Raw genomic sequence first — 15,712 nt, 5'->3', positions numbered from 1 at the left:
TCAACGGAGAAATCTTCATTTGAAAATGACAAATTTACAGCTAACATTTAGCCCTCCGCAAATTGTCCCTCTCATCATGGACGCTGCCGAGACGTCACGGACAAGACCCTCTCCCAGCATGCATTGCGCCAATTGTAATTTGTGGATTTACGTCAGTTTGCATCTGCACCTTTTTCTTGTCTTATACGGAAGGATCTACTTTTTTTAAAACTTCATATTGTCTTGCGGTACGTTTGGCGAGTATACATTTATTTTTATTTTTGCCTGAAAATGATTTTGGGGGACTTTTTCATACGCCCGTTTGATTGAGTGGTGTCGCAATGAAAATCTACTGTCTTTTGCCTCCAGTACCATCGCGGGATATGGAGGGGAGACCCGCAAAGAATCCCAGTCATTAAAAATATATAAACCTCTCTCAGCGTCCAAGGAGCTCTGGGGCTCCGATTGCCGAGACGTGCGGTGCTGTGGATTTTGCCGCAAGAAGTCTGTCCTTGCAGCAACAGGTGTACCGGCCGCTTCGCATTAAAACAGCGAGCATAATCTCAGGACTTGTGCCAAGTGTGCTGCAGCTCCATTCAGTAGACACAGAGGTGATGCCAGTGTTGTGCGCTGAATCTGGCACAACACCGGCTGCAAAGCAGACACGGGCGGTGTGAGTGGCCCGCGTCGGCGGTTAATGAGCTCGTTAACGAGCCTGCAGACTTAATAAGCGCAGCAGAGGCAGAGAGCGGGACAGGAAGAAAGGCGCCCGCTGTCGATGTCGTTGCTGATCTGAGCACACAGATCTGTATCTCACATTCATTGCAGCTTACTTTTGGATGTTGAAACCAGGATGTGTATAAGTAACATTACTAACAGATAAAATCAATTTCAATGCGGGATCCGACTGAAGGCGGGAGCACGTCGTCTTGTCCCTGACGTCATGGAAATGATACGGCTGTACAAACTGTTTTCACAGAGGGCTAAATTTTAGCTGCAAATTTGTCATTTTTAAACGAAGATTTCTCCGCTGAATTACAAATTTGGGCTTACAGATTTACTTTACTGCATTCACAAGGGTCTTATAAATATATATCAGCTATTTCTTTCTGAAATCTGACCACATTTATTTCAATGCAGGTCTACATTAAGTCACGTTAAGAATGTCAGGAATGTGCCAAGAATGACGCAAATATGACATTTGTAATGCATCTTGCCTATATGTAAATGCAGCATTAGCCTTTAAATAAGGGATTCATAATATAACATTGGCAATGTGATCAAAATTTGTGCTATCTGGGAAAAAAAAATCCTCTGAAGGGAAAAATTTCAAACACATGGCCATGGACTTCTTTCGGTATGACCATAATGTTCAGGAAGGGACAGAGCAGGCTGTACTTCCTGGCTGCAGTCGTTTAACATCTACAGGAAACTCCTGTGGATGTTCTACCCGTCCGTGGAAGCCAGCGTCCTGTTTTACACCGTAGTGTGCTGGCAGGAGCAACATATCCAAGAAGTACACATCCTGGCCGGACAAGCTGATCAGGTGAGCTGGCTCTGTGGTTGGTATGAAGCTGGACTCTCTGGTGATGGTGGCAGAGAACACTGAACAAACTGCTGGACATTATGGACGATGCCAGTCACCCTCTGCACACTGTCATCAGCAACCAGAGGAGCCTCTTCAGCCAAAAGACTGCTCCTTCCTAAGTGCAGGACCAACAGACTGAAAAACTACTTTGTCCCTCAGGCCATCAGACTGCACAACTCCTCACTCAGGGGGAGGAGTAACAGGAAGACAGGGGTCGGGAATGAGAGGAACAGTAGTAGCCAGTAGCGGGCAGTATTTCTGGTATTTATATTTGTATATTGTATTTTTTGTTTTGACTTTTGATGCTTCTTACCCTGTGTGTTGCAATACAATGCTGCTGGAAACTCTGTTTCAGGAATTAATGAAGTTCTATCTAATCTAATCTAATATAGTGACATCACAGACCACGTGGGGCTTCCCTCGACTTGCGTGAGGGACGCTGTGAAGCACACGGCGACAGCTAATCAGAGCAGACATACACGGTGATGTCAGCTGGCTGCTGTCTTGAACACAATATACCAAGATGGTGGAAAATGCTCTGAAACAGCTTATTTCTATATAAATCTAATATGTTTCTCATATATTTTGTAAAGGTTAGTGAGAAATAAACACTCCCAAATCTAAAAACACTGTTTTTGAAACCAGATAATGCCTCTGAAGTGATTTACAAGACATCTTACGGATGTTAGCGTGCATGACCAGTGCACGCGTATCACGCAAGGTCAAAGGTCATTTCCATTGGTCATTGGTCATTTCGTTGGTTTAATACATCAAAGAATATTAACACGTTTCTTTTGGTATTTTACACTATTTTTGGACATTTTATACACAATGAAAAAAACCTGATTGATTAATGTGATTAGTTGTGGCCCTAATTGAGAGCAGAAGTTACTTTTTATGTTTAACAACTGATTTTTCAATGCACAAATCATGCTGGACTACTTTAAAATCAATACATGATGTAAACTGCAGCTTTGATGAACTTAGCCTTTGTACTGCGAGTCAAGAGATTACAAATTTTAAACTGTTAAATGTGCATTCTCAGAGTTACATTATAGGGAGCAGGTCATCTTTGTTCTATGTGTCTGTAGTTGTGTTCAGTCCAGATGAGTCCCCGTGGTTCTCAGTGAGGACAAAGGAGTCTATACAGAGTCTGCCAACTGGCTGGGACTTTGCAGGCTTTTGCTCCGCAGCCCACCAATCATGCAACAATACTGTATTGACCTTTCCCTTGACCTTCATGATAAAGCCTGGACAGTTTCCTTGTGAAAATGCTTTAACAGTTTTGCCCATTGACACCAGGACTCTGAAATCTAACTCCACCATGTGGTGAGGAAGGCATCCAAAATCACTGAAAGATAAACTACACGCCATACTTGTTTGACACAGACTCATCCAAATTAAGTTTGTTATTCAGTGCTGTCGCTTGTAACTTGGTGCAAAATTACAGCCCATTTTAATAAAGAGTACATACATATCTGGGGTAAATTCCAATAATATTTAGTATTTTACACTATGGCTATACCTTTAACCACATTATTTGTCTGATTGTAAAGATTCCAAAAGGTATAGTTTGGACTACCTATGACTGAATTCTATAGAGTTATGGGGTAAAAACAACAAGAATGGTGACAAAGTTCTGTTTCAGTTTGTACAGGAGTCAAAAGTTAGAGTTGCTCGAATTTTGTTCAAAGGTGATGCAAATTATTGGTTAAGTTAATAGGGTTTCAACAAGGAATAGTTTGCACCATGTATTAGTTTGTTATCACATTGCGGGGTAACATATGTCACATGTCATAGAATTGAAAGGACGTCAACATTATTTGACCTTTACTTTAGAGACCAAGCATTCAACACAGTCAAAACTATTCCATTTATTAATCCAAGTAGCTCAATCAACAATTTGCACCATTGTTTACTAAAACTGGAGCAACTTTAACTTTTGACCCCTGCATAACTTTTGACCCCTTGACCTTTGTCACCATTCTTAAGGTTTTTACCCCATAACTCCATAACATTCAGTCATAGATAGTCCAAACTATACCTTTTTGAAATCTTTATGATCAGACAAATAATGTGGTATAGTTTTCAATATGATTGGAGCATTTTTATATTTTAACCCCTGTGTAATTCTTCAATTGACCCCTACGTGGCCGCCTATTGAAAATTCAAGTGGCCCATCGGTTTTTTTTCAAAAGAACAATGTCTAAGGAGAATTTGTGCTGGATTTGGTGCTTGTATCACCATGTGAAGTATTGTTTCAGTTATTTGCTGCACTATCTACATCACTCACTCACTCACTCACTCACTCACTCACTCACTCACTCACTCATCTTCAACTGCTTATTCCAATTAAGGGTCATGGTGATGGTGGTGGTGGTGGTGGGCAGCTGGAGCCTATCACAGCAGTCATAGGGTGTGAGGCGGGGTACACCCTGGACAGGACGCCAGTCTGTCACCATGCCACATATAGACAAGGACATTCTCACACTCACACCTACGGGCAATTCTTTTTTTAAAGTTTCCAATTCAGCTAACCCGCATGTCTTTGGTTGTGGGAGGAAGCCGGAGCAGTCGGAAGGAACCCACGCAAACACGGGGAGGACAGGCAAACTCCCCTCCTCTACATCCAAAACTATAAAAAGTAAGTCCCTTTGGATGCTCCCTAGTTTTCACTCGGGGTCACCACAGCTGATCCAAGGTGGATGTGCTGTTGGGGAAAGTGTAGTGACACGGACCCACAACAGGGGGCGCAAATGAACGGTCAATAGATGAGCCAAAAAGTAACAATTTAATGTTGTGAAGGTGCACAACGAATATACAGACAATCTCAGAATCTGATAACAGTCAATCCACAAAGGTGACGTGTGGGCAGGCTCGAGGATAGAAGACGCCTGTCCTGAGAAGAGCTGGAACCACACGATTTCCGCCGCCACCGAACCTGGTGAATACTGGAGCCGCCAAGTCCAGAATTCCCAGGTGATCACCGTCCCCGACTGTCGGATCTGGTACTGCTGGCGAAGAGCAGACAGTCAAGTGTGGGTGTGTGTAACAACAACGGTGGGAATGCCACCTCCACCTCTAACACACACTCGTGCAGCATCTGTGTAACCACTTATCTGAATCTGCAGGCTGAGAAGGTTACCTCCATAGAAGTACGATATCTCGGCCACGAGGTGGAGATGACGTCCGGTCTTTATGGAGTGAGATGATGTAGTGTAGATGGGTGACAGCTGTCAAGAGATAATGAGTGACAGCTGTCACCCCCGGCTGTGTCTGTGGCGGCAGCGCCCTCTCGTGCCTGAAGCCCGCACTTCAGGCAGGGCGCCCTTGGTGGTGAACCAGCAGTACCCTCCTCTTCTGGCGGCCCACACAACATGTGCATGTTTATTTGGCACAAGTTCTACGCCGGATGCCCTTCCTGACACAACTCCAATGCAATTCAAACTAAACCAAATTCATTTGTCTTTCCAGGCCCCAACCCCACAATACCTCCAAGCTCCCACACTTTGGGCACCACTACTCTACATACATAAGCAACAGGGCAAAAATTGGTCTGTCCCTTGACATTGAACTGATTTGTCACAAAATCAAGTCCTTTTGCCCTTGGGCCCTTTGCCCCATTCCACCAGGATCAGTCTAAATCTCATTGATCAGAACTCTTTGCGTTATGTTGTTCACTATATAGCAGACAAACCCTCCATGATGTAACTCTTAGGTTTTCTGGAGTGGGATTCAAGCTCAACTGGGGCAGCTCTAGATGTTGCCATCTTCTTGGAAGTGCCTGACTCTGCTTAACTCCTGGCCAACCCATAACCGGGTTAAAGGGGTGGAGTGTGGTCAAAACTGTTGTGACCTGGGCGGGTCAAACGAAGCCTGAACAGACCCCCATCTCATAGTCCGCAAGCAGACTAAGTCTAATGGCCTCACTTTGGTTTAAGTGTTTGATTAATTCATATTTTTGTGGAATTGGTGGTGAGTTTCATAGCAGGTGGTGTTGGTGCGGGTATTAAAACTATGACTGGCAAATTGTCTCAGTAACAGTTGCACTATAAGTGGAATTTCTGTCACAAAGATATCGATACCTAGATTAGTGTTAGTTAGCTTAATTAGTGGTGCTAACATACAACTTAAATAACACTAAAATTTCAATCAATGAAAGTAGGGGAAGCTGGGGCACAATGGATCAGAAATGTTTTGTGGCAGCTATTGTGGATTTAATACAGCAAGTTATTGTTTATAAGGCTGTGTTATTTATTTCTCCCCAAGTGTAATTGATATTGATGTGCCCCGGACACTAATTCACAGGGCACAGTGAATCAACTTAGAATATAATGAAAAAAAAAACATGATTATAAAGATTTCTTCAACATTATTAAATATATGCTGATCCATATGCAAACTATAATCCAGCAAACCAGCTATGTGATGTGTGAGTGTCTTATATAGTGATATATGTCCTTTAGAAACTATTATAAATACAACTGTCATAATTTCTGTTCAAATGTGAAAACAGTTGTTTATATACACAAATTATAGAAATAATTCATGGAAAAATAAATGTATGAGCTTCGACAAGTAATATTTGTCATCCACTTGATAATGGGGCTTAGTAAATCACTTTCTAGACTGATGCACTGTGTCCCGGGTGCATGTGACACACACGAGCCATGTTATCAAATAGCTGATAGTCTGGAGAAGACATAACACATACTCTTCAGTTGGACGGAGTAGTCTTCTAACTAATAAAAATTTTTTCCTCTGTTGTGAGAAATAAATACAAAGACACTGACATCCACAAAATTTACTTTGATAGGGAAAAAACTGACTTCACTTGCCACTTAGTTTTACCCTTAATGTATCCAAAAACAAAACACTAATTTATAAGGGGGTGTCTTTATGCATAAAAATATAGCATAACTGCTGCAAATATACAGTATATGTTTTGCAGATATAGCTACTGATTCACTGTGCCCCGTGATTCACTGTGCCCCGGTTTTCCCTACTGGAGAATAGACCTTTTTAGATGTAGATGTTAGTATAATTAATCACACAATAAGCTGTATTATCTCAGATATATGTAATAAAATGCTCAAAGGAGAAACACGGTTGAGCCCAGAGCACTGCTAGTGGCCACTGCTCGTGGCTCGCTGTTAAACTGGCACATTATCATGGAGCGCAACCACGTTCCTAATTATTCATACCGTTAATGGTTAAAATAACTTAAACTAATGAGTTTAAGTTTAACTAATGTGCTTCAGGGCAAAATATTTGAACCAGACCTGTCTCTGAAAAGTTAACACATGACACTTCCTCTTTGCATTAAGGATAAAAGTAAGCACAGGGGAGGCTTCCCCTTCTGCAACCAGAATAACACAAGCAGTCGCGCTAAAACTACCAGGCAATCAATAAGTAGGTGAAAGTTTTTGTTAAACAAAGGGGAAGGGGAGCGGAGTTTTTGACGCAAGTCCAATCTGTGTCAGAGGGAAAGCACTGACGCCCGATCGTATTCTTCCCAAACTCAACAATCACCAGAAGTCTTGTGTGAGACCTTGTGAATGTAGGTGAAAGATATCTTGCAAAGACAGAAGCTGCTCACCACATCTCATGAGTCACTTGTGTTTCATTAGAACAGCTAGATGTTTTGCCGCTGCTGTTGTGAAACTAACTCCAAGAGCCAACTCAACAGAGAAACGGTTCTCTTTAGAAATACTATCCTAGAGGCTCGTCTGAGAATATTCAGCTTCTCACATCTGGCAAAAAGATGCAACAGGTCCAAGGAATAATAATAAAATACAGAACTGGACAAATACACATAACTCATGAACATGATTGAACCTTTTGAACAGATGGAACACTTTTGCCTTTGGTTCACATTTTTACTTCATTAATCGCCACACTCTGGATCGACATTCTTTGTCTATCTAAGAAGTGATAACGGGAAGCTAGCATGTTAGTCTTGCACAAACCCTTGAGAATCCATGTACTAAGGCTCTGTTTAAAAGCAAACAAAAAAACACAAATGTTACCTCTGTTGTTGTTTCATAGCTCAGTGGACAGTAGTTGGGCTACCATTAAGTAAACCTGGGCTCATTTCTTAGTCACACTCGTCTCGGACAAGACGCTCAACTGCAATGTTCCGCTCCACCCTTGGCTATGGAAGTAGCCAAGAATGGAGTAATGTCCTGTACAGATGGAGTCCTAGACTGTATTTTGCGTTATTCTACAGAATACTGGGATAAGCACCGGCACCAATGGGTCTCAGGGGTTATACATTACTTAGGGGGAGAGAATTTCTTAACAGGACTACTCGGACATATGACCTGATTTGCTCAAAATATAGTAAAAAGACCAGTCAAGTCCTGCTTTAGAAGTCATTATGTTTTTGGATGGATACAAAAGAATGTATATACATTGGACAAACCCTCTGTGACGCCACGCACAGGTTTTTTTTAAAGAGCAGTTTGAAGCTCAAATGGGGCAGTTCCAAATGTCACCAACTTGACAGTGCTTGATTTTGCCAAAGCATAAATGGATCAACAGGTCTAATTTGGGCAAGAATGGTGTGAAATGGTGGAAATAAATTAAACCTGAATGTTCCCCATCTTGCAGTCCAAAAACAAGCAAAGTTACGGCAAACAGGCTATCTTTGGTTTGGGTGTTCGATTAAAGCATACTTTGCCAGCGTATGCCAGCATATTGCGTTTGTAACTACGGCACCGTCAATGCACCTAATGTCACCAAGCTAAGTTCTAGTTAGTGTTAACATGGTGCTCATATATAAATTAAATACACTAAAATGGCTTTGCTTTGAACCTTGAACCAATCGAACCAGTGATTCGCAGGTCGAAGCAGTGCTTCGATCTATGTTTCGTGAATTGATTGTTTTATTTCGCTTTGTCCTCATTTTTCCCCGCTAAAACCCCGAAGAGCATATGTCTGTGAGTAATATTTAATATTTTTATGATAAACTGACCTGTTATGGTCTTCTGAAACAGTTGATAGATGTATTTATAACTTAAAAACGGGGCCGATGCGAACGCGTTAGCATGTTTATGGTGTTTTCAATGTTAAAGTTAGCATTAAGCTGTTCACATCAGCACGTTTGTGTTGATTTGTTTTCTGTATAATTAATGGCCCAATTTGGAAAATTATGTTCTTTAAACTCAAATCGAAAACAAATATCTACAACTTGATATAAATTAATAAAAATATAAAAGCCAAGATGATGGTTGCATAAGTAATGCCCCCTTTGGTATAATACCTGTAAATAATCAGCTTTATTGCCAGTTTTCTTCAGACAAGTCAGGGAATGGAGACATGAACATTTCCATGTCACTGAATATGTCTTGGTGATGCAAAATGCACTATGTACAATTTCTCCAATCACAGCCACAGAAGTCTATAACTTCTTCTGGGTTTTCTGAGTGCCTTGGTGGCTTTCCTCACTCTTCTCCTTCTTGCACAGTCACTCAATTTTTGAGAACTGTCTACTCCATGCAGATTTACCATAGAGTGCCATACTGTTTGTATTTCTTCATAATTTATGTAAATAAATTCCAAGACATATTCAGTGACTTGGAAATGTTCATGTATCCATCCCCTGACTTGTCTGAAGAAAACTGGCAATAAAGCTGATTATTTACAGGTATTATACCAAAGGGGCTGATTACTTATGCAACCCATCATCTTGGCTTTTATATGTTTTATTAATAAATATCAAGTTCTAGAGATTTACTTTCACTTTTAGTCTAAGGAACATCATTTTCCAAATTTTTAAATTGAGAAACCTGATTTACTTTCTGTATCTGAAATGGCATAAACAAATTCAAATGCGTGAAATACCAAGGGGCCGAATACTTTTGCAAGCTACTGTAATTCAGTTACTTACAGGAAAAGGTACCAGGAATAGTCATTACAAACCACATCAAGTAGTTATTACAATGCTGAAGTGTACCTGCAAAGGTCTGGGGTGAAGATGTAAATACGTTCATCCTTAGACAGAAGGGGGTGGAAGGCACTTCCATCTGATCCATTGATGCTGTTGCTTTGGTTAGATGTCCAGAATGTCAGCTGGCTATATGAAAAAAGAGGAGGGGGGGGGGGAATTTTCAGTTTCATCACGCCTGTATTCTGGGGAATCTTAGCCAAGTTTAGGACTATGCTGCCGGTGAACACGCTTGGATTTTGCCTGATATTTTGCTCTTGTGAGATGGTGTTGCTGTGCATTATTTATTCTCGCTGATTGATTTTTGCTCATCTCTGTCTGAGTTTGAACTGACGATGATGGGTCAGACCGCCGGGAAGCCAGGGCTTCATAGGCATCTTGGATCCTTCATCTTGCCAGTTGACCAACCAACCAACGGAAAGCCGGAATGTGTTGATGAGGTCAGACCAGGACTTTATGGGAAAGAGAATGGAACACTGACTTGCCACTTGTACTCTCTGCATTTGGTGACAGCTTTTTGCTATTTGTATGTTTTTATGTGTATGGATTGCTTAGCTGCAGCTTTTCTGTCTGTGCATATTTGATATTTGGTAAATGGTAAATGAACTGCATTTATATAGGGCTTTTCCATCTGCATCCGATGCTCAAAGCGCTTTACAAATAATGGGATTAATGATCTTGCCCAAGGGCCCTTAGTGATTTTCCAGTCATGCTGGGATTTGAACCGTGGATCTTCTGGTCTCAAGCCCAATGCTTAACCACTAGATCATCACCTCCCATTTTATATATTTCTTTGTTAGGCTTTGTTACTTGTTATTGGTAGGATGGCCAAAGCAGACAGTCACCCCTAATAAGAGTTTTTCTTTACCACTGTTGTCAGTGTGCTTGCTCATGGGCTCTGTAAAGTCAGACCTTACTCTTGTGAAGCACAGTGGGGGGATTTGTATTGTGATTTTGCACTGCACAAATACATTTAATTCAGTGTAACTGGAGACAATTTGATGTCTATGTGAGTGAAGATCTGTTAACATTATTACAGATTTGTGCTACGTGCACTGGTATTTTCACGATACTAGAATTTCAACCTCAACACCGATGCCCAGGTAATACTGAATACTATTTATGATAGCATCGGGGGTGGGGGAATGACAAAAAATTAAGATGCATTTATAAAAAAATAAAAATGAGAACAATACAAACAATAACATCATGCTATTAACGTGCTATTTTTTTTCAAGTTGTCTGACGTAGAGCAAAACAAAAATACAGTAACATAACTGTAAGTGTATATATATATGACAAAAATATTTCATGATATATTTTCAATTATATAATGTCTGAGTGGATCCTTGTATTTGATTGGTGGGTTGTACGTCATATGACATGGATTATTTGTACCATTTGGCGCTATGTTTCATTGACCGTGCAACAGTTCTTTTTAGTGTGCAATTTTGGTGTTATATGAAATGTGCTATTGCAGGCCCTGATCACCGCGCATGCTCACACTACCGGGGGCGGTGTTTAGCTAAACATGGCGGAGTTTGTTTTGCTGGCGGATGACGATTTGAAAGAGCTAATTGACTCTGCTAATTCTTCTAACACACACACAAAAAAGAAGAAGAAAAGAGCTGTCAGAATGAAAACCTGGACAAATTTCTGACGTGATTTTTTTCGATGGACTGAGGAACTACACAAAGTCTTTTTTTTTTTTTTGGAAGTACACAAAATTAGTGCACAGCATCACGGACTACATCGTTGCAATTTTGGACTCCTATTTAAAGTTTGTGTTGAACTGTTAAGCACTAGTGGAACACCAAAATGTAAGTCCCTTTTCTGTTGTTTATAAATTAATAAAATATCAAATTACAATGATCTATTTTAGCCATTATATAAAACAAATAATGAATGTTTTTCACTCCTTCAATGGTACGAATATTTAATTATATAAAAATATTCATACCATTGCACTCATAAACATTCATTATTTGTATATTATTTGATAAGAATAATGTTTTAAACTTATTAATGTCTACCTAAACACAATTTTAGAGAGAAAGAAGTGACTTTTTGCAACTAAAAGGAATAAGGAAGATGAATAAAAAAAATGATGTTGTTTAGGCATTTGTAAATTCAGGATGTGCTGTCCTGAGGCTTGTGCTGAAATAAGCAAACAGACAAACCACATGACCACAGTCAACCTTTTATCATTATTGGCAAAGAGCTGCAAATCTGAGAAACCGTTTAATACAAATATTACCCAATAAAGTTTTATAATACGTAAATACTGTGAGCACACAAGTGTGTATGTGCACATCAGCTGTACCTTTGACCTTTCCATGTTTCGACTCGGCCATAATCCATGTAGTTCTGCTCACCAGTGTGGTACACAAACTCCCCGTCGTTGCTTCCATTTTTCTAAATAGATCAAAAAATGCAAGTTGTTCAAACTTGATAAAGAAATGGCTTCTTGACTGAGTTACTGTGACAAATGTTGAACATGTTCTTGAATTCAGTTCTTCTGACAATTGCTGACATGTGGAAATTAAATAATGAACACACTCATTCATAATCATTTCATTGCAAAACAGTGTCTCCTGTTTGCTGTGGGACTCCTCCTATGTGTCCAAGTTTAACATTTCCAAACAAAAATGGTGCAACAATTATGAAAGAGTGCCACAGACAAATACAGTCATTTGATGTAACTGTAGCACTGCAAGAATTTAAATGACGATATTGCAAAAATGTATTACCCAGACAATCATCAAATTTTAAAAGGACTGTCTGAAGAGTAACATAAACCACTGAAAAGAGTACTTTCTTGGACCTTAAGAGACTTTAAAACCTTTCAATACTTATATTTAAGGAGTCACTGTCAAAACTCAAAACATCATGTTCTTAGTTCTGAATCAATTTATGATTTACGGGCAATAAACCAACACCGATGCTTTCTGATGGCCTGACACGCACACCTGACAGCTCCTAACAGTGTCGTCTCTGCTGCCTGGCGGCTCTAAACGGTGACAAAATAACAGAAAATTGAGACATTTGATGTTTATACAAAACATCAACAACCACAAATTTCAGTTCACAGAAATAAGATCGTGCGCTGTGCTGGAAGCTGTCTTCTTCTAAAGCTGTGATTTCTGCTAACATTATGTGGCAATGCTACCAAGTGGTGAACTGTAATGTGAGCACACACATGTGCACGTGCACGCACACACACACACACACACACAGACATGCACAAACACACGTCACTCAAGAAGGCACCGACATGCATTTGCAAAAACAAGGCTTTTTCAATATGTAGCAGTGATGGTGCCCTGCGATTGTCTGGTGTCCTGTCCAGGGTGTACGCAGCTTTTCACCCAATGACTGATGGGGCAGGCTCCAGCCACCCATGACCTTTAAATGGAACAAGCAGGAATAGAAAATGAATGAATGCACTGATGGCACTTTTAATGGAAATATACATGGCACATTTGGTTATTGAGTCCCAGTGAGAAAATGCGCATTAAATGCATTACGTGACCACTGAAGGTAGCCACAAGCAGAAAAATGACTTATGGTACCTGATATTTCATTCATCTCTGTGATGGAGGCTGACCCTTGACCCTTTCTCGTGACAGACAGTGATAATTTTAATGTGACCAGGGTTGCTTTTTTTTAAATCCATTTTCATGTTGAACCTCAACTTCTTTATTTCAGCGATCAGAGTCTGACCCTTGGGTGAAACGGCATTGAAAGCACTTCTCATTTTTTCCTCGTTCGCTGGCTTTAGCGGGTCCATTATTTCTCTTTTTTTTACTCTTAAATGACAGACTTTCTGTTGTGCTCTTCTGACATCAGGATATCAATCTCCAATTACCAAAGTTCCTATTTGATGTAACCAATCCCACTGTTCTTATTGGACACCTCTGACACATGTGATCAGGGTGCATTGCCTTATTTGATATCTTATTTATTGCATTTTTACCCAAGACCATCAAATATGGCCATCGGGTATTGCAAAGGCATTTTGTCCGTCCATCCGTGCTCAGCTCCTATTACTGCCAGACTCTTGAAATTCACAGGAAACATTCTTGGGACACAGACCTTGGACAAGTTCAAAAATGGCTAACCTTGATGTATTTTCAGAGGTATTTTAAGAGGTTAAAATGTCACATTCTGTTTCAATCTGATCCATTTTGTTTTTGAGTGATGCGGGTGATGATACTTATTTCATGCAATAAAATGCAAATTAATTATTAATTATTACAATGTGATTTTCTGGATTTTTTTTAGATTCTGCCTCTCACAGTTGAAGTGTACCTACAATAAAAATTACAGACCTCTGCATTCTTTGTAGGTGGAAAAACCTGCAAAATTGACAATTTCCTCCACTGTATTATGTAAAAGTTAGCGAGAAATAAACACTTCTAAATCAGAAAACGCTGTTTTTGGAATAACACCTCTGAACTTATTTACAAGACATTTCGCAGAGGTTAGCATGGTGACTTCACTTCCTAGTGTAGCTACTTGCTAACAGCTTCGTTTCTGGTTTATTAACACTGTTTTTGTAACGCAATAACACTCCTGGAATCATTTACAAGACATTTTGTGGATGTTAGCTTGCACACTAACTTTCGCTAACTCAAAGCTAACTTCCTACGAGTTAAATGTGTCTCATTAATATCTGCAAATGCACAGAGGTGATCTACAAATATTCCTTGATTTGCACAACATGTACAAATGATGATTTGAATATGTACAAATTGCACGTAAGACAATAGGATCTTAAATAATTAATTAAACAACTGCAAATTCTAAAGAACACAATGTGGCATTGCGTTATATTATGGTAATGCACTTGTCTCGTGAACACATCCTGATTTACACTCAGGTATGCTTCACCACATTTACACATGTAATTTATACAGTAGTGTTCAGAATAATAGTAGTGCTATGTGACTAAAAAAATTAATCCAGATTTTGAGTATATTTCTTATTGTTACATGGGAAATAAGGTACCAGTAGATTCAGTAGATTCTCACAAATACAACAAGACCATGCATTCAAGATATGCACACTCTTAAGGCTATGAAATTGGGCTATTAGTAAAAAAGTAGAAAAGGGGGTGTTCACAATAATAGTAGCATCTGCTGTTGACGCTACAAACTCAAAACTGTTATGTTCAAACTGCTTTTTTAGCAATCCTGTGAATCGCCAAACTAGTATTTAGTTGTATAACCACAGTTTTTCATGATTTCTTCACATCTGCGAGGCATTCATTTTGTTGGTTTGGAACCAAGATTTTGCTCATTTACTAGTGTGCTTGGGGTCATTGTCTTGTTGAAACACCCATTTCAAGGACATGTCCTCTTCAGCATAAGGCAACATGACCTCTTCAAGTATTTTGACATATCCAAACTGATCCATGATACCTGGTATGCGATATATAGGCCCAACACCATAGTAGGAGAAACATGCCCATATCATGATGCTTGCACCACCATGCTTCACTGTCTTCACTGTGAACTGTAGCTTGAATTCAGAGACTGGGGGTCATCTCACACACTGTCTGCGGCCCTTGGACCCAAAAAGAACAATTTTACTCTCATCAGTCCACAAAATATTCCTCCATTTCTCTTTAGGCCAGTTGATGTGTTCTTTGGCAAATTGTAACCTCTTCTGCACGTTTTTTTTTTAACAGAGGGACTTTGCGGGGGATTCTTGCAAATAAATTCGCTTCACACAGGTGTCTTGTAACTGTCACAGCACTTACAGGGAACTCCAGACTGTCTTTGATCATCCTGGAGCTGATCAATGGGTGTGTTATGTGGGCCGCCCAAAGAGGAGGTACTGCTGGCCAACGCCAGAGGGCGCCCTGCCTGTAGTCGGGTTTCAGGCACCAGAGGGCGCAGTCACCACCCAGGAGCCAGGACTACCAGCTGTCAGAAATCTCTCATCATCATCCCATCCGATATAAGACTGGAGGAGACACCACATGGCAAGCCGTAGGAAGCTGCAACAGTTCCTCAGCTTCGCTAATTTCTATCGGAGGTTTATCAAGGGCTATAGTCAGGTTGTTGGTCCCCTTACAGCCCTGACCTCCCCAAAAGTTCCCTTCACCTGGTCGGATCGGTGCGAAGCCGCGTTTAGGGAGTTGAAACGCCGGTTCTCTACTGCGCCAGTTCTGGTGCAGCCTCATCCTAGCC

The 15,712-nt window shown here is 40.4% G+C and overlaps 1 protein-coding gene across 2 annotated transcripts in view; it reads right to left on the bottom strand.

Moving 5' to 3' along the window:
* Positions 1-15,712, bottom strand: part of LOC117530007 (lysosome membrane protein 2-like) — a 79,861-nt gene that overhangs the window by 26,109 nt on the left and 38,040 nt on the right. For both annotated transcript variants that reach the window (XM_034192935.1, XM_034192936.1), the window contains exons 5-6: positions 11,839-11,930; positions 9,525-9,644 (exon numbers count right to left, since the gene is read on the bottom strand). In XM_034192935.1, coding sequence (XP_034048826.1) covers positions 9,525-9,644; positions 11,839-11,930 — 212 coding nt within the window. The remainder of the gene's footprint in view (positions 1-9,524; positions 9,645-11,838; positions 11,931-15,712) is intronic.

This window comes from Thalassophryne amazonica, chromosome 17, assembly GCF_902500255.1.
Source record: "Thalassophryne amazonica chromosome 17, fThaAma1.1, whole genome shotgun sequence".
In the NCBI taxonomy this organism is placed as follows: domain Eukaryota; kingdom Metazoa; phylum Chordata; class Actinopteri; order Batrachoidiformes; family Batrachoididae; genus Thalassophryne; species Thalassophryne amazonica.
This window is presented reverse-complemented; position numbering and strand designations above follow the sequence as displayed.